The sequence below is a fragment of the Vigna umbellata genome, chromosome 1, assembly GCF_029865625.1.
Source record: "Vigna umbellata cultivar VRB3 chromosome 1, Vumbellata_1.0, whole genome shotgun sequence".
Lineage (NCBI taxonomy): Eukaryota > Viridiplantae > Streptophyta > Magnoliopsida > Fabales > Fabaceae > Vigna > Vigna umbellata.
Window position 1 is genome coordinate 65,405,681 of NC_142165.1, and position 18,772 is coordinate 65,424,452.

Consider the following 18,772-nt stretch of genomic DNA (forward strand, 5'->3'; position numbering starts at 1 on the left):
GCGGCACAGTTGTGTGTGGAGAGTGGGAAGGGTAGGTGGCTGTGCTCTCTCTCCATTTACTGTTTACATCATTATTGTTTATAAATTGCATCTAGCTACTACATCCTACTACCTGCGTGTATATTTAAATTTGTATACAGTTTTTTGGATGTACTACACAGTTTGCATATATAGAAAGTTGGATAGTTCAAACTGATCGTGTTTACGCAAAAGAAACATTAAAAGAGTTTTTGAACCCAACTAATTATTTTTTTTCAATTTGATTTCGATGACTCTCGTTACAAGAAAATACGTCACGAGCGACACTTAAAATCCATATTATGCTCTTTTTCAATATTTCAATCCTCCTCGAAAACGCAATCCAATGGATTCTTGACTAGCAGAAGATATTCCGACACTCAAGTCAGATATATGTTTGATAAAGAAGTCATTATTTTGTTAGGGTAGATGAAGATAGAAAATGATCATTTTACATGGACATCAATTGTATATTTTTGGGCTTATGGCGGTCAAACACATTGATTAATCATTAACGCAATATATTTTTAGGCAATCAAACCCAATAATCAATAATTAATATCGTATATTTGTAAAACGTAAGACAATCTGACCCATTAATACGTGTTAATTCCAATCGGTATATAGTATATAAGCACCCCAAGCCCAAACAAGCTCTTTATTGAAAGAGGTGCGCAGAGATTATTATGAGTTTAAGAGAGGTCACTTACGTTATATTTAGGAAGTCTATTTAGAGAGGTATATTCGTTTTATAGAATCACCGAGGAGCTTTCCGTTCGTTCATGGTCGAGGTAGATTCGTTTTATAGAATCACCGAGGAGCTTTCCCTCCGTTCAAGGTCGAGGTAGATTCGTTTTATAGAATCACTGAGGAGCTTTTCGTCCGTTCAAGGTCTAGGTAGATTTGTTTTATAGAATCACCGATGAGCTTTCCGTCCATTCAAGGTCGAGGTAGATTCGTTTTATAGAATCACCAAGGAGCTTTCTGTTTGTTCCTGGTCGAGGTAGATTCATTTTACAGAATCAACAAGGAGCTTTTCATCCGTTCAAGGTCGAGGTAGATTCGTTTTTATAGAATTACTGAGGAGCTCATTTGTGGTCGAGGTGGATTCGTTTTATAGAATCACCAAGGAGCTTCGTCGAGTGATTTGTGCACAAGGTCCTATCAGCTGACTAAAGAGAAAATAGAAATTCAAATTCGAAGGATTAGAAAAATGTAGCCAATCAAATTAATATCAAATTAATTTAGATTATGAAGCTGGATGGCTGGGCAGGCGAGTTCATTCGGTCTTCGGTCCTCGATTGAACGTTTGGAGGTCAAAAATGAGGAATTCGTATTAGGATGTGTCACAGATGAGTTGTATGTGCTTACTGCCTTGTGACCCACAAAATAAATGAGGACATTGACTATGATAATATAAGTAGGCATCGCTCAGGATATGCTGAACGAGGGTAGAGGTGCCTGGTTGATGCTCGCACGAGAGCCAGGCCATTGAAACCTGACAAGGTTGAACGCAGGTGGTCCAACTGACCGAGCGGGAAGGGACTGAGCCTCCTGGCAGATATTTTTACTCACAACAATATGAGTTAAACAAAATAAAGTAAACGCTTCAATATTTTATAATTTATAAATTATAATAAAAAGTCATTGGAACCTGACAAGGTTGAACGTAGGTTTGAACCTTTATGATAAGGTTGAACGTAGGACTAGACCTTCCTGTATAAGATATTTTTACTCACAAAAATATGAGTTAAACAAAATGAAGTAAACACTTCAATATATTATAATTTATAAATTATAATGAAAAGTCATTGGAACCTGATAAGGTTGAACGTAGGCCTGGACCTTCCTGTGAAGGGTGTTTTTACTCACAAAAATATGAATTAAACAAAATAAAGTAAATGCTTCAATATATTATAATTTATAAATTATAATGAAAAGCCATTGGAACCTAATAAGGTAGAACGTAGGACGGAACCTTCCTGTGCGAGATATTTTTACTCACAAAAATATGAGTTAAACAAAGTAAAGTAAACTCTTCAATATATTATAATTTATAAATTATAATAAAAAGTCATTGAAACCTTATAAGGTAACACGTAGGACGGAACCTTTCTATGCGAGATATTTTTACTCACAAAAATATGAGTTAAACAAAATAAAGTAAACGCTTCAATCTATTATAATTTATAAATTATAATAAAAAGTCATTGGAACTTGATATAGTAGAACGTAGGACTGAACCTTCCTGTGCGAGATATTTTTACTCACAAAAATATAAGTTAAACAAAATGAAGTAAACGCTTCAATATATTATAATTTATAAATTATAATGCAAAGTCATTGAACCTGACAAGGTTGAACGTAGGTGTGAACCTTCCTATAAGTTCTCAAAACAAAAGACATGCCTTTAAAAATTATTACGAAATTATTACGAAATTTTTTGCCCTTGTTGCAAAACCTGGTATTGATCCGAAGTAGCGATATCAAGACCGAGCACACGTCTGGTTCCTCATGGTTTCATGGGGATGCCGATCGACCCCACGATGGATGCCAAAATGTTTCGGTTGAATTGGTCGAGGGTTGGTCGTCCTTCCTTGCTCTTCTCTCTTTCGATCGTCCAATCCTCTCCGAGAACGCAATCCACTCCGATGGGTTGTTAACCTGGAGAAGACACTTCGATGCTCAAGTCAGATATATGTTTGATAAAGAGGTCATTATTTTGTTAGGATAAATGATGATAGAAAATGATCATTTTACCTGAACATCAATTGTATATTTATAAGGCTTGTGACAGCCAACCATATTGATTAACCATTAACGCAATATATTTTTAGACAATCAAATCCAATAATCAATGATTAATATTGTATATTTGTAAAACGTACGACAATCTAACCAATTAATATCTGCTAACTCCGATCGGTATATAGTACACATAGGTTTATTATATTCCAGTGTTTTTTATATTTAGCATAGTATTTTTTTTTACATTAACTATTAACTTTTGATGATTGTTTGATTTATGATTTTTTCAATAGATGTCTGATTGATCTGATTGTTGTTAATTTGGATATGAAAAGATGATATTTGTCTATGTTCTAAACGTGTTCATGATTTAGCATATAGACTAAACGTCTTCCAAATTTATGAGTCGAAAAACCGTGGTTTAATAATGTCTTCATGATTTAGCATATAAGCTAAATGTCTTTAAAATTTATTGGCATAAGTGAAAATGCAGGATGCAGAAAGTAACATCCCAAAAACAAAGTAAAAGTAGATGGGGGCACAAAAAGGTAAAAATCCATTGAGTGCAAAAAACTAAAGCCCAAAAAAAATATGAAAGACGTGGCGCAGTAAATGGTGAAAGCGTCGGTATAGAAAGTTAAACGCATTTCATCCCAAAAATAAAGAAAGAAAAATGTGGGTAGTGCAAAGGTGAACGAGCGGAGTGTACAAAGCATAAAGGACAAAATAGAAAAATAAATGAAGGTGCAAGGCATGAGAATGAGGGGGTGCGAGAAAAAAGCTAAAATGGTCCGGCAAAAAAGAGTGCAAAAGAATGAAAATGGAGTGTGTAAAAGAAAATAAAAATCGGCCCAAAGGATAAAAAAAGTTAAAACAGAAAAATGGGAGTGTATGAGTGAAAGTAAGATGTTTCACCCTCACCTTCAACCTCTCATCCTACTTCTCTAATCTTTTTCAACAATTCTAGTTTTAATGTTAATAAATATTTTTTCATATTTTTCTTTTTTATTAAAAAATTCTGCACTACTATAATAATAATAATAATTTAATTTAATTTAAAATTCAAATATTATTTAATATACTTTTATATTTTGATAATTATTAAAATATAATTTATATTATAATAATATTTGTATTAAAAAATAAAAAATAAAATAATTAAAATAATAATAACAATAATAAAAATAAAAATAAAATAATAATAATTATATAAAATTTGATTTAATACATTTCAATATATTACATTATATTAAAATATTAAAATAAATTAAATAATTATTAAATTTTAAATAAAAAAAAATTTAAAAACTTTGTTTAGCGAAATCCGTAAATATGCTAATGACTTAAACAAATAAAAAAATTTATTTTTTATTTAAAATTTAATAACTATTTAATTTTATTTAAAATTTTAATATTATTTATTGTATTTTTATATTTTATAATTATTAAAATATAATTTATATTTTTATAATGATTATACTAAAAAAAAAATTAAAATAATTATAACTAAAATAAAAGTAATAATAATTAAAATAAAAAACAAAAACAAAAATAATATTTAAAATCATATTTAATGTATTTAAATATACTAAATTATATAAAAATATTAAATTAAACTAAATAATTATTAAATTTTAAATAAAAATCAAAATTTAAAAAAATTTGTTAATCGGATATAGAAATCCGTTAACTATGATAATGGATATAAATATCTCATAAATAACTTTTTTTTAATTTTGTTTTTATTTAAATTTTAATAATTATTTAATTTAATTTAATATTTTAATATAATTTAATATATTTAAATATATTAAATTTTATATTTTATATTATTATTTTCTTTTATTTATATTATTTTTTATATTTTATTTTCATTATTATTACTTTTGTTTTAATTATTATTATTTTTTAATATAACTATTATAATATTAGAAATTATATTTTAATAATTATTAAAATATAAATGTATATTAAATAATATTAAAATATTAAATTAAATTAGATTCTTATTGGATGCAGAATAATTTTAATAAGAAAAGAAATATTTATTAAAATTAAAAATGAAATTTTTCAAAAAAGTTGGAAAACTAGGATAAAATGTTAAAGGTGTAAGTAAAATATCCATGGAAATAAGGAGGCCGAAGAGTAGAAATGTGCCAGCCCAACGAACTTCCCCTTTAAAAACACAATGGTCATTTCTTCCTGCACTCCTGTAATTTAAAATTCTCCTTTTACTTTCATTCACATTAAAAACCTTAATTACTTTGTTTTCCATCTTCCCCTTTCTTCTCCCCGTGGTCGCACTGCACTCTCTCGCGAACAACACACAACATCCTCCTTCTCATTTCGTAAGAGTTGTGTGCACCTTCCTTAGTATGGAGGTAGTGAATTTGGATCAACCCGTGTGGATATAAAATCAGGTGAGTTATTATGAAGCTCCTGATCCAACATTATCAAATGGTGTGGAAAAAGTGGTTACTGTTAAGCTGGGGAAGTTTAAAAGTGTGGATGGTTGAGGTAATGGTGGGGAAGGGAGTAATACTACCAAAAATGTGGATTCTAGAAGGTGTTTTTCCATGCGGTCATTTGCTTATGTTATGGACAAAAGTTCCTTACTCCAAGTGCCCATAGGATCCTCAGTCAAGAAGCAATCGAGTAAGAGAAGTCTGGTTTGTCTTTGACTTCAGGACAAGTTGATAAGTCTATAATCATACTAAAGAATAAAGTATATATGTAAGCTATACGTAGATATACAACTATATTTAAGAAGTACTAAAAATGTCTCACCTATAAACGGGTTTGTAACTTTCCAAACCATTAAATTTTAAAATGGATAATGATATTTTGACAACATTGCTTGACAACATTTTGATACAGACCACATGTCAAATGTGACTGGTCCACATGGAAATGAAATTTCAAAATGAAAAGTGACGTGGAAAGAGAATTAGGGGTAGGGTTTCAAGTTGCTGGTTTCATTTTTCAAATTTCAGAATTTGAATATGAGGCAAGGTTAGAGAGAGAAACCAAGCTTAGAGAGAGAACCCAAACCCTAGAGAGAGTGTCACTTCCTCCCACCCCCACCCAAGCTACGAGAGAAGGACTTCCCTCCCACCCACCCATTGTCGTTGGAGTGTCGTCGCCGGAGTGCCGTCATTTACGTCTACCCACCTACCAACCCAGTTTCGTGCGTCTTGTAAGACCCTAGGAAAATGTGGTAATTAGGGAATAATGTGGTTATGAGACTTGGACATTACTATTGGTAATTTTTGTTGGATTATTTGATGTTTTTCTACAATTATGTGACTTCCATTATTATTGGTAATTAGGGAATAATGTGGTTATGAGACTTCCATTTTCGTGCGTCTTGTAAGACCCTAAGTGAGGCTTGGAACTTTGGATCCAAGACACACTCACTGTCTACCAATGTTAAGGAGAAAATAAAAAAAACTCAAAGTTTGCAAGTGATGGAAGAACACTTGAGAATTCTTCCAAGTCACTTGCTTAATGGCCAATTACAAAGAATTGAAATGATGGAACAAGTACAAGGTACACAAAATGGAAAGGAAAATGTAGTAATGCAGCTTTGGCTTCTCAAAATAAAAGAACTAGGCTAGTTTAAACGAATCTCGCAGCTGCCACTGGTGAATTCTACTGCTGCACCAAGTTCGCAGATTTGGAAATTCTAGCCGTGAACAAAAACTGCACCAGAGTTAAATTCCATGCTTGATTCTTCACCCACTCCACTTCCTATGATGCTACCTTGGATGTATAGGAGTCTGAGCTATATTGCACCTACACAAAGAACCTTACACAGATCACAACAACACAATTTAAAGCCAGTACAACGTTGTAATGCTGCCAGAGTTTGTAATCAAAGTGACAACAACACAAGTCCTTTTATCAAACAGGTTGTGTGCAGGATGGCCAAGAATTCCAAAATCAAGCAATTAATTGGGTAGCAAACAAGGAGACACCTCAAGATGATCCTATGATTAGTTCTAGAGTGGATTAAGAAAGCAAGAAAAGACCAGGGGTTGAAATGGAGCTCAAATCAGGGGTGCAATGCAGATGTTACAAACTGCTTGTGAAAATGCCACAAAGACATTTGAGTTTCGTGCAAAAATCTGACTTTGGTATTTCAGTTTTCGAAATTGGTTACACTGGTCCAGTTAGCTTCTTAATTTCATTCCAAACTCTTTTGAATGTTTTGAATTCTTTTATATGGACCTATGCTTTTGCTACAACCCTCAAACAATAACTAATTCACCGATTCAGTGTTGATAAAATCTACTGCAATAACTAATTTTGGCCAAAAATGTGCTTAAAATTAAATGAGTGGGATAGTAAAAATGCACAGAACTGTTTATGTTCGAATTAGTTTTGCATAAACATGTTTAATTGATGAATATAAACTTGTTTGAATGGTTTTTCTTGGCAGATTCAACTTACAACACAATTTGGCATATCCAGTTCATGTGCATTGCAAAATAAGCAACTCTAGTATCCAAATTTTAAGGCAGAGTTTCAAACATCTTTTGGACAATGAAAATGACTCAAGTATCAAATTGAACCAAATGAAAATGATAATACCAACAAAACTAAGAAAAGTTGGACAGAAACACAGATTCAAAGAACCTAAAAGCACATCCAGTGGTGGCAGAATTAATGAAACAATGTGCATTCAAATCAGAAACAGAAAAAGGAAAACGATTACAGTGGAGGAATGAAAGCAACTAGACTTAGCTTGGACGGAAGAACGGCATGGCTCTGAATACCACTTGATAGCTTCGTCCAGGTGCAGAAACCAACACAGACCCGCATGACTTGGATAAGTGAAAGGAAGATGAAGTATGGCAGCGGAAATGGTGTGATCTGGTGGTTGTTTGGAATGGATGAAGTGCTTAGGTGAAGTGGCTACAACTCAGACGACCTTCCATTCAAGGAAGGAAGCTATAAGGGTGAATGAAGAAGCAAATGAATGACTCTCGATTACAGAGAACATGACTGGAAATTGCATCAGCAGAAATTCTCATATATTCCAAAAGTGCATCATACAAGCTGATGGTGTCCATTTATAATGTGCAGAATCTATCCCTACGGTGATCTATGGGAGGCTGATAATCAACCGTGCAATGCAGGACCAGCTGCCACGTGTTAAGGTGTGAAACAGATGAGGTATGCAGCTGGCATGTGCTGGAAGCAACTGGCGTGATTTCCCCCACGTGTTGTGATGGAAGAGCCTGAGGAGTTGAGACCGAGTGAGGCAGCAGAAGTACGATCTGGATCCTCGAAGTTTCTCCAACGAGTGAAGACGCAGCGGAATGGAAAAAGGAAACTCGAGATCGAAGAGGACACTGAGAGCGAACACAAGGAACCCTAGGATCTAGGGTTTAATCGGTGTAAGTTGAAGGTATGGAGGATGAAGATGGTTTGTTCGATGAGAAACCCTAAGAGGACGAAGAACACTATCTTGACCGATTAATTGGTGGAACAAGGGAATGAACGGAGGGAAAGAGGTTTAATCGGTGGAAAGTGACTTACAATCGGTGAAAATGGAGGAAAAAGGCAGATTTGTGGTTGGAGACAATGGAGCTCTTGAGAGCGAGTGAGATGCCTCTCTTGCTCGAGAGAGAAAACAAAGTGGTTGAATGATCAGCGAAGTGTAAAATGAGGATGCGGCATGGGAGAACGCGTGGATGAGAAGTGTTGATGCAAGGAATGAAGACGTGGCTTGCGCGAGAAGTTGATGTGTTTGATACGCAAAGGTAGCAGACCAATGAAGGAGCGTGCCGTAGAGGAGAGAGAAATTGAATGGCAGCACAATGGAATTTGGAGAATGAAAGTGGAGGAATGTGCTTGGAAGGTGGCTAGAGGCGGATCTCTTTGGACTCTCTAGCTTGACTTTCAAGAGAGAATTGTGTCTGGAATATGCTCAAAAGTGAGTGATACAATGGTGGAGACGGATATTTATAGTAACCCGTGCTCCAAGAGAAGTAGAATGCATGTACAATAAAATGTAACAAAATACAAGAGAACAATGTGGTAATTTCATGAGGCAATATGTCATCATGTTGTCAATGTTAATGAGCATGCGGATGGTTGAGCTCTCTAGGCGCACCTTTCATGGGCTACAATGATGCTTGCATTGACTAGCCTTCTTCAAAGGTTGGTATGGTGGACTATAGTTATTGGGCTTGGGCCCGTCTATCATGGAAGGTCTTTCAAAGGTTGATTGAAAGAGACTGAATGTTGGAATTGAGGCCGAACCAATATAAAAAGTTGTGTTTGTTTTCTATCCTTAAACTCTTTTACTGCATTATTTTCATTATTGTGTTATGTGTTAAAGATCATTCTAAGGATTTCCAAAAAGATAAAAAAGAAAGAATTTTAATGAAAAACCAATTCAGCCCCCCTCTTAGTGTTGAGAAACAGGGCATAACATTTCTTACAACACGGAAATAATTAAATTATGACATGAAATTTAGTAAAGTAAAAGAAAAGAAAAAAAAATAGGAGTATTTTGGAACAGGAGTCTCTCGTCCAGAACCCTAACACCCTGCCCCTCCCTTACCGCCTTCCTTGCCATCTACACCATCTGCTTCATTGCGATTCCTCCATGATCCCATATAACTACTAGAAAAACCATTCGAAGGTCCTTCATTAGGATACTTCGAAGTGGAAAATCTCATACTTTCCATCTTAGTTCGTGGCTTTCTCCAAAACCCCTTCATCTCAACTCTCTCTCCATTCTGCATATTAGAAATTCTCCAAGAGAATTTAGACCATTCCGATGACTAATTCGAGACTAGTGTGGTTCCTCTTGTTATCTTCCTATTGATTTACCCACTTCATCTTTACTACCATTGACGTCAACACCATCCTCAAATACCCTTTTCTCAATAATACCCTCTGGTTGAGTCATAAATTTCTCCTCCGTGTTATCTACTTTATCCTTCCCTTTGAATTTCGTCCCTTGAGGGACTATTACTGGACTTATCATCAGTATTCGAAGCATCACTACGATCCACTAAGCCCTTCTCCAATGAACTTTCTAATTTACAGAATCTCCTCCAACTTCAACCTTCCCGTCATCCGACAAGATATCACTCATATAATCCTTATGCTTCGCTGCAAATTAAAATCAAACGCAACTAAAATTAGAAACTAGAAAGCCTAACTCATTTCCAATTTCTTTCCCACTGTAAAATATAGGATCATGATACTCTGTCACAAGTAAGACGTAAACAAAAAATGATTAAAAGTACGAGATCGTTTACTAACAATGAAGTAAAATATTAAACTGCAAATTTCAACCATAATTTTTTCTAATGAGAATGTCTTAATTTTATTGAAGAAATTCGAAAACACGTCAAAATAAAAAAATGAAAACAAAACCAATATGACAACACAAGAGAGGGGGGAAAAGCTACCTTGCAGAACCGCACCACAACCACCACATTGATAAATAGAGTAATCAATGAGTTTGGGAAGAAGGTTTTGACACTTTGGGCAACGCACCAATCGCACCTTGGTCGAGTCCTACAATAGCAAATAAAGCTCCTTTAGGCACAACACCACCGTGCGGGTTAAAATGCCACCGTCAGTGGAGTCTCTCAAGCACTCTAACATTGACCAGAAAATCTCCACTTTTCCTACGAGGGCACGCGAGTTCCGGCGTTGGAAAGGGAACTGGTTGTCGGAGAAGCAGGATAGGATACGTCGTCTGGAGACTGAGATAAGTGTCTCTAGCCACCTCAGAGAGGTCAACGTGCACAAGAAACGCCTCCATGTCATTATTTAAATCATATTTCCACGTAATAAAATGATCCACCTCAACATATTATATTGTGCATCACGTCATTACATTTTAACGTCGTTTTTGACCACTTAACAAAAAAGGCTTAATTGTTATGATTTTACAAAATTTAAGAATAATTGAGACGGTTTCCAATAAAATGATCCACGGGAAATTCCTCAACAAATTTAAGAACCAATATAGAGTTTAAACCAACAATGTAAGCCACTTGAAATTGCAAAGAAAGTAGGTACCTATTTACAACAGTTTGAAAAGCAAAAATCTCAAAGTTTTGAGCGAAGGGATGCATGAGATAAAAGAGTTAACTCTAATTCAGTAATATGGCAATGTTTTGAAAACACCATTTTGGTGATAGGTGTAGGGACAAATGAGACGATAGAAAATGATGAGTAGCGAGTAAGGAACTAAAAGACCTAAACTCGCCACCATTTGAATACTTTTAATTTTAGCATCAAACTAAAGTTCTACATGATTTACAAGTTTTGATTGACAACCAGTACAAGTTTTTGCTGAACTTAATATTCTTGCTGATTTGCCTGAAATTTAAACTGATTTTAATGCTTTTGATATGTTGAAAACTAAATTCATTGAACCCATAATTGAAATTGTTGATGTCATGGCTATGCACACTCATATTTTTTATTGAACGTTTAATATATAATATAATTGAAATATGATAATATCGTTATACTGAATACCTTTTATCCATAATAAAATTTATTTTGGTAAAGACTTTAAAAGTGAAAATGGAATATATCAAGGGATGGAGAAATCGAAATAAAGAGGCCCATTGTCCCGACCGGTATCCGAAAGGATTTAATGAAGCAACAATGTCTTCTATTTTAGGTTTTGAGGCTCAATTCCTCAGACAAACAATAAAGTAAATGGTGTGCTCTTTTTTCTCTTTTAAAGATTGGCCTAGTCAAGAAACGATTGGTCCAAAATCGGGATTAGCGAATATGAGAACATTGAACCACGCAAGGAAAGTGAATGGTTTAGTTAGAAGAAACCAAAAGATTACTTACACAGCAGCAGTACGAGATCAGGCATCCTAGAACAATTGTCAAAGAATCACAAGCCTAAAGAATAAAACTAGTTAAACACTCTTGCAAAATGAAAAATCATTTAAAGCAAAAATTTTATTAAATTTTCATTATCTTATAATGTTACATGTTTTTAATTTAATTTTTATTATAAATATCGTTCTATTAAACATTTAAAATATCTTTTGTGTTTGTCAAATCATTATTTACATATTTGAATCTTCAACTTCTCAATTAGTTGTTTGTAATTAAATATCTTATTACTAGTCAATACTTACAACTAGTCAGTCAACTTATTCATAACACAAACAAATTTATTAAATTGACCATAAAATTAAAGATTTAAAGAAAATAAGAAAATATTTGAATATTTAACGAATCAAAATTTTATTAAAATTAATTTAAAATATTGAAATATAAAAAGTTAAAATCTTAATTAGACCTGAAATAAAAAAAAAAAGTTAAATACTCCACCAGTCCTCATGAAATTCTTACAACAGCTGGCCATGATTACTGTAGCAACAAGTGGAGAAGCTGAAATATTTCCCAATCACGACACCGACTCGCATTCAAGTAGAGCCTTTCAGTTAGCATCCAACGGCTGAAAATATTTTAAATAATATTTTATTAATGTATTTAGTAAACCAATCTGATTAGAATGGGTAGGATTTGAGTGAGAAAGAGAAGTGAGCACAGAGGATGATTCCCAGGGGACACCACATTTTAAATTTCAAATCTAACCCAATCCCAACAGCACACGAAGACAGAGCGCATAGTACGACGTGCAGCGGTTTTGTGTAAACCACATCCAATCCCCTTAATCTTAACATTAACATATTAATAATTAGAATAATATTAATAATAATAATAATATTGATTGACATTTATTGTCGTGCCCTCACATTTGTCACCACCAGCCACCAATATCTATCTATCTTGACAATAAAACCCCCTCACATTTCCAATCCCATAAAACAACGACCATTTCCAAAATCTTCCTACTTCTGTCCATCAAGCAATGCAAGGGAGCGAGAGGATGAAGAACCGATGGTTCATGTGGCTATTGGGGACATTGTGCATAATCGGAGCCACACTCTTCATCGCCAGTTTCATGCAAACCTCTGAAAACAGTCTTCTATGCTCAATAACCAGAGCGCGGCAGCAGCTAACCGGACCTACCACATCGATGCAGCTCAGAGCGATACTTCACTACGCCACCTCGCAGATTGTGCCGCAACAGTCTCTTTCGGAAATCACCATCACCTTCGACGTGCTCCAGGCCCTTAATCGGCCCGCCAATTTTCTCGTCTTCGGGCTGGGCCACGACTCTCTCATGTGGGCCGGTCTCAACGCAGGTGGCACCACGCTCTTCCTCGAGGAGGACCCTAAATGGGTCCAGACCGTCCTCAAGGACGCGCCGTTCCTCCGTGCCCACACCGTCCGCTACCGGACCCAGCTCCGCGAAGCCGACCAGCTCCTCTCGTCTTACCGCTCCGAGCCCGCCTGCTCGCCGGCCACCGCCACGCTCCGCGGCAACGAGCGGTGCAAGCTGGCGCTCCAGAACCTACCGGACGAGGTGTACTCGACGGAGTGGGATCTGATCATGATTGACGCGCCGAAGGGGTACTTCGCGGAGGCGCCAGGACGCATGGCGGCGATATTCTCGGCGGCGGTGATGGCGAGGGACAGGAAGGGCTCCGGCGTGACGCACGTGTTCCTGCACGATGTGGATCGGAAGGTGGAGAAGGCTTATGCGGAGGAGTTTCTCTGCCGGAAGCAGTTGGTGAAAGGCGTTGGCAGGCTCTGGCACTTCGAGATTCCTCCCAGGGCTAATCACTCTCGTGATGACGCGCGTTTCTGTTAGGTTATTATTATTTTATTTTATTTTATTTTATTTTAACGGTGTAGGGAATACTGAAGAAAAGTGATAGAGGACCATATCTATTTGTCATTATAGCTTTACCATTTTAGTTTACTTTTTGCATCTTCATTAAATTGAACACCAAAAAAAAGGGCAGTCATTACAGGTGGACGGTGGCGATGACGAAGGCTCCGTCGCACTCCACCGACACTTCTTCACACACGTTAAACTTGTGGACTGTGCTCCATTCCTTTTTCGTCTGCCTTCTGTTAACACTTTATTACTCTAATTTGGATTGGATGTGGCGGTTAATGTCCGTTCTGCTTTGTCCGCACCCACCGATTTTCTCCGCTTCATGTGAAATGAAACTGAGTTTAAATTAACTAAAATTTAATTTAACTAATGTTTTGGCTAAACTTTTTTTCATTCAAAGCTGACTTAAACGGTTTAACGCATTGAAAGCCTAATTACATGTGCCAAACTTTTTTTTACTTTACGTTATTGGTTTAATTCTACTTTGAATTTGATAGTTATGCTATGCGTATTTTTTATTTGTTATTAATGCTGTAAAAGAAAATCTAACCAAACAATCTAATAATATTTTTCATATTATTACATATTATATTCTTTTATAAAATTCATGTAAAATACTTTGTTGTCAATTTAATCCATGATTTATGAATTAGTCTTAATCCATTTTTAAAAAAATTCAATTTTAAAAAGTTTTTAAGTGGGGTAAAAAAATCTCGATTCCCAAATTTCCTCTTAATTAAACTAGCTGAGTTTAATTCCATTACAAAATTTTAAATAACTTTAACAATATTATTTACATATACATATAAAATTATATGTTTTATTAGATAATTTAATATGTTATAACTTTATTATATTTAAATTAATATTTTTATATTATAATTATTATTAGGTTATTAAATAAAATATACAATAAAAAAAGTAATAAAGCTTGTAAATACAGTTTTGCATTGAGTAATAAAGCTTAAGAATACATTAAAATTTATTTTTTAGAATTAATTTGACATTTAAGTTAAAGTTCAAACAATAATTTTTCATTAAATTATATTTGTTAATAAAATTGATCTCAAACTATAAATGGTTACATTAAAGCTTTGTTTGATAAAGTTAATTGAAAAGGTAACTGAAAAATAATTTATATTCATTATTAAATCAAAATTAATATTAAATAATCATATATTTTAAAAATTTTAAATTATGTATTTTTAATAATCTAACATATTAAATTGAAATTCAAATAAATATTCTTCTAAAATATAATTAAATAATTCAAACAATAAAATATTAAGTAAAAAATTAAATCAATATTTAAAGAAGGTATAACACTAAAATAATAATATGAAAATCACAATAAATCAATACTTCTTTTGATTTTTTTTTAAATATTTATTACCCTTTTTTTTATTTTTAAGAATAATAATTGTAAAATAAAAAATCTCAGAATTTTACTTGTTTTTAAAGTAATTTTCATCAACTGACGCTGCTACTGAAATTTAAATCTTTAGAGGAATTGATTCAATTGCTTCCAGTTCTAAAAAAATATCTAGAATATTTTTCCCTAGTATCTAAAAGATCTTGTTGGATTTGAACATTAGAGTTTTTTATTATTATTTTAAGGTATGAGATGGAAAACGTACAAATTTTGAAACATTAATCTAATTAGTTGATTGAAACAAGAAAAACGCTTCATGTTTTTATATATTTTTGAAAAAGAAAAAAAGTAATAATAATGATTAAATTAAAAAGAATAATTTAGAGTAAATTGTGCTGTTATACAATATGGGTGGTTTATAATATCTTACTATGTTAAAGTATGTGTGATTACTTACCTGAATAAATTTTTTAATTTTTCAATTTAAAATGTAATAAAAAATTAAAAATATGAAAGATGTATACAAATAATGAGAATTATTTTACATATATTAATATCCTTTGTTACTGAGTAACCGACCGGGCGTGTTCAGATAATACCGAGCAAGTAGAAGCAAGTCTAACATGTCCGATCGGGTTTCTCAAGTCTAATATATCCGATCGGGTCTCTCAAGTCTAATATGTCCGATCGGGTCTCTCAAGTCTAATATGTCCGGTCGGGCGGGCCTCTAAAACTGTTTGCTAAAGACAGCGGTTGAATGTTCATGAATTTGTAATTAATGAGGTAACGGTCGTTGTCGAGTATTTAAGATTAGCATTGAAAGCCATTAAGAGGTAAATTAATGGGTAATATTCTCTGAAATCATATAAATAACAATCGAAGGAGAATGTAAACTTTCTGTTTTTTCTACAATTATATAGACTTGCAAAGACCAATTCTGACTTGAGCGTCGGAGTGTTTCCTGCAGGTCACCCATTCATATTGAGAACGAGCATAAGGAAGGCGAAAGGTGAAGGACCGATCGGTAGAGGAGGAGTGTTTCTGGGCGGAGACAGTAGGAGTTTTCCCCGGTCCCATTCAGCAGAAACATTTTGGCGCCCACCGTGGGGCCAAGGATCATTGAAGGCAACCTTTTACGACCGTAAGGATGGAGCAAGACCCGGCAGCATTTATACAGGAGATGAGAAGAAGAATGGAGGCAATGCAGGCAAAGATTGAAACCCTTAGAGGCGAGCGTGATGCGGCTAGAGGGGCGCAAGCTAATCGTCCATCTTCCGCGCGCGCCCAAACACCACCTATTGTAGAGATGCCGGAGACAGAGCCGGACTCACAAGAAGACACAGATCCTATTCCTGATAGTCATTATCAGGGAGAGGAGCAGAGTGAAGCTGGCTCGCATCGGACAGCAAACAGTCTGGTCCCAGCCGGTTGAGCTAGAGCCTTGCATCCATTCACAGCTGCAGTCATGGAAGAGCAGATTCCGGAGAGAGCATTTCCAGCCTTGGAGAAGTATGATGGGTCAGGGGATCCGGAGGAGCATTTGAGATCCTTTGTTGACGTCATGACCATTTACTCCCCCAGGGAAAATATGTGGTGCAGAGTTTTTTCCTTGTCAATAAAAGGAGAAGCATTAGCATGGTTTCACTCGTTGAGACCTCGAACCATCGGTAACTTTGCTACTTTGAGGGATATGTTCGAGCGGCAGTTTTCGGCGAGTAAAGCGCGAAATCTGACGTATCTGGAGTTAACAAACATAAAGCAGGAGAAGGGAGAAAGTCTCAGGGACTTCATGGACAGGTTCAATAGAACCGCTCGGCAAGTAAGGGGAGTAGGCAAGAAGTTTACTATTAATACTCTGGCTACCGCGCTGAGGCCTTCCCCATTTGCCGATAACTTGTTTGCGGAGCCCCCGTTAACCCTGGACGAATTGCAAGAGAGGGCCGCTCGGTTCATTAGAATAGAAGAAATGAGGGCGGTCCAAAGGCGACAGCAGGAGCAAAGCTCGAGTTCAGGGCATGAGAAGAAGGAGGGCAAGAAACCGTTCGTACCGGGCGAGCGGCCGAAGGGCCAGAAGTATAGAGATGGCCCGAAGGGGGCTAGGTACGAAAGGTACAACCCGTTGAATATGCCAAGGGCTAGAGTGCTGGAGGAGGCCCTGAGTGTAGATCTGATTCGGGTAAGACCCTCCCGGTCATCACCCAAGGCGGATGGAACTAAACATTGCACCTATCATCTGAACATAGGGCATAACACCGAGGACTGCACGGTGTTGAAGGATAAGGTGGAAGAACTGATCCGAGCGGGTCACCTGAAGAAGTTTGTTAAGGAGGAACGGAGGGCGAGGAGCCCACCCAGGAGGGCTAGGGTAGAGCGAAGTGATAGGAGAGAGGACAGGCGCCTCGACCGTAGGCGGAGTAGAAGTCGCAGCCATGACCGATCGCTGCGGGGAACGATAAACACCATTTCGGGAGGTTTTGCAGGAGGGTCATCGGCGTCCGCAAGAAAGAGAAACTTGAGGGAGCTAAAAAGCGTCCACAGGGTAGATGTGAGAAAGCGCTCTATGCCGCCAATCACGTTTACGGATGAGGATTTCCACGCTCACGATCCAGATGAGGATGACCCGATGGTAATAACAACTATTATTGCCTGATACAACGTGGGAAAGGTGTTGGTGGACCAGGGAAGTTCTGTCAACATTCTTTACTGGAAAATGTTCCAACAGATGGACATATCCGAGGATCTGATCGCCCCGTACAACGAACAGATAGTAGGATTTTCGGGGGAAAGGGTGGATATTAGAGGATATGTGGATCTGAGAACTTGCTTGGGAACCGAGCGGAGTAAGGAGATAAAAACCATATTTTTGCTGGTGGACACGAACACCTCTTATAATGTGTTGTTAGGAAGACCGTGTTTAATCGCATTCGGGGCAATTGTTTCCACGCCCCACCTCACGCTCAAGTTTTCGTTAGGCAATGGAACCATTTGCACCGTTCGGTCTGATCAGAGGATTGCTAGAGAGTGTTATATGGCCAGGCTAAAGGTTCAGCCGTCGTCATCGGACCCACCCAGCCGGCACAGGAGAAGACGATCAGAGGTAGCCATGGCAGATCTAGATCCAAGGACTAATACTGATGATCGGATGGAACCAATGGGGGAGACAAGGCCCTTCAGTCTTGGACGGAGGGAGGAGCAGGTTACTACCATTGGGAGTGAGTTGGAGGAGGACCAAGCCAGGGCGATAGGTGCTGAGTTGAAGAAGAACCAAGATTTGTTTGCTTGGACTGCAGCCAACATGCCAGGAATCCACCCAAAAATTATGTCACATAAGGTGGAATTGTTCAAAGAGGCCCGACCGGTGGCCTAAAAGAAGAGAAGACTGGGGGAAGAGAAGAGATCGGCAGTGGCAGTTGAGGTGAAAAAGTTGTTAGAAGCAGATTTCATCCGTGAACTCAAGTACACAACTTGGCTGGCGAACGTTGTGATGGTAAAGAAGCCGAGCGGACAATGAAGAATGTGTACGGACTTCACGGATCTAAACAAAGCTTGCCCCAAGGATTCTTATCCGCTGCCAAGTATTGATGCGTTAGTGGATGGGGCTTCGGGGTTCCATGTGCTAAGCTTCTTGGATGCATATTCAGGATATAATCAGATTCCTGTGTTTCCCCTGGACAGCGATAAGACAGCTTTCATCACCGAGCGGGCTAACTATTGTTATGAGGTTATGCCGTTCGGATTGAAGAATGCAGGGGCTACCTACCAACGGCTAATGGATAGGGTTTTTTCTGACCAGATAGGCAGATGCATGGAGGTTTACGTGGATGACATGGTGGTGAGGAGCCGTTCGGTAGAAGACCATGTGAAGGATCTTGCGGAGG

The 18,772-nt window shown here is 36.5% G+C and overlaps 2 protein-coding genes across 2 annotated transcripts; both read left to right on the top strand.

Moving 5' to 3' along the window:
* The first annotated feature begins 12,528 nt into the window (after positions 1 to 12,528).
* On the top strand, positions 12,529 to 13,603 carry LOC124846196 (arabinogalactan O-methyltransferase 1-like). The gene has a single exon (XM_047323412.2). It carries the CDS (start codon positions 12,647 to 12,649, stop codon positions 13,490 to 13,492), a length of 846 nt encoding a protein of 281 aa, XP_047179368.1. The 5' UTR covers positions 12,529 to 12,646; the 3' UTR covers positions 13,493 to 13,603.
* A 2,756-nt stretch (positions 13,604 to 16,359) lies between these two features.
* On the top strand, positions 16,360 to 18,261 carry LOC124846197 (uncharacterized). Its single transcript, XM_047323413.2, has 2 exons — positions 16,360 to 17,520; positions 17,617 to 18,261. Exons 1-2 carry the CDS (start codon positions 16,360 to 16,362, stop codon positions 18,259 to 18,261), a joined length of 1,806 nt encoding a protein of 601 aa, XP_047179369.2.
* Positions 18,262 to 18,772: the final 511 nt, after the last annotated feature.

Bases quoted from the DNA above. Each gene is read 5' to 3' on its own strand.
- LOC124846196 (XM_047323412.2), top strand. From the start codon at position 12,647: ATGCAAGGGAGCGAGAGGATGAAGAACCGATGGTTCATGTGGCTATTG.
- LOC124846197 (XM_047323413.2), top strand. From the start codon at position 16,360: ATGGAAGAGCAGATTCCGGAGAGAGCATTTCCAGCCTTGGAGAAGTAT. The intron at 17,521-17,616 runs GTAATAACAACT...ATGTTCCAACAG, and splicing joins CAGATGAGGATGACCCGATG to ATGGACATATCCGAGGATCT.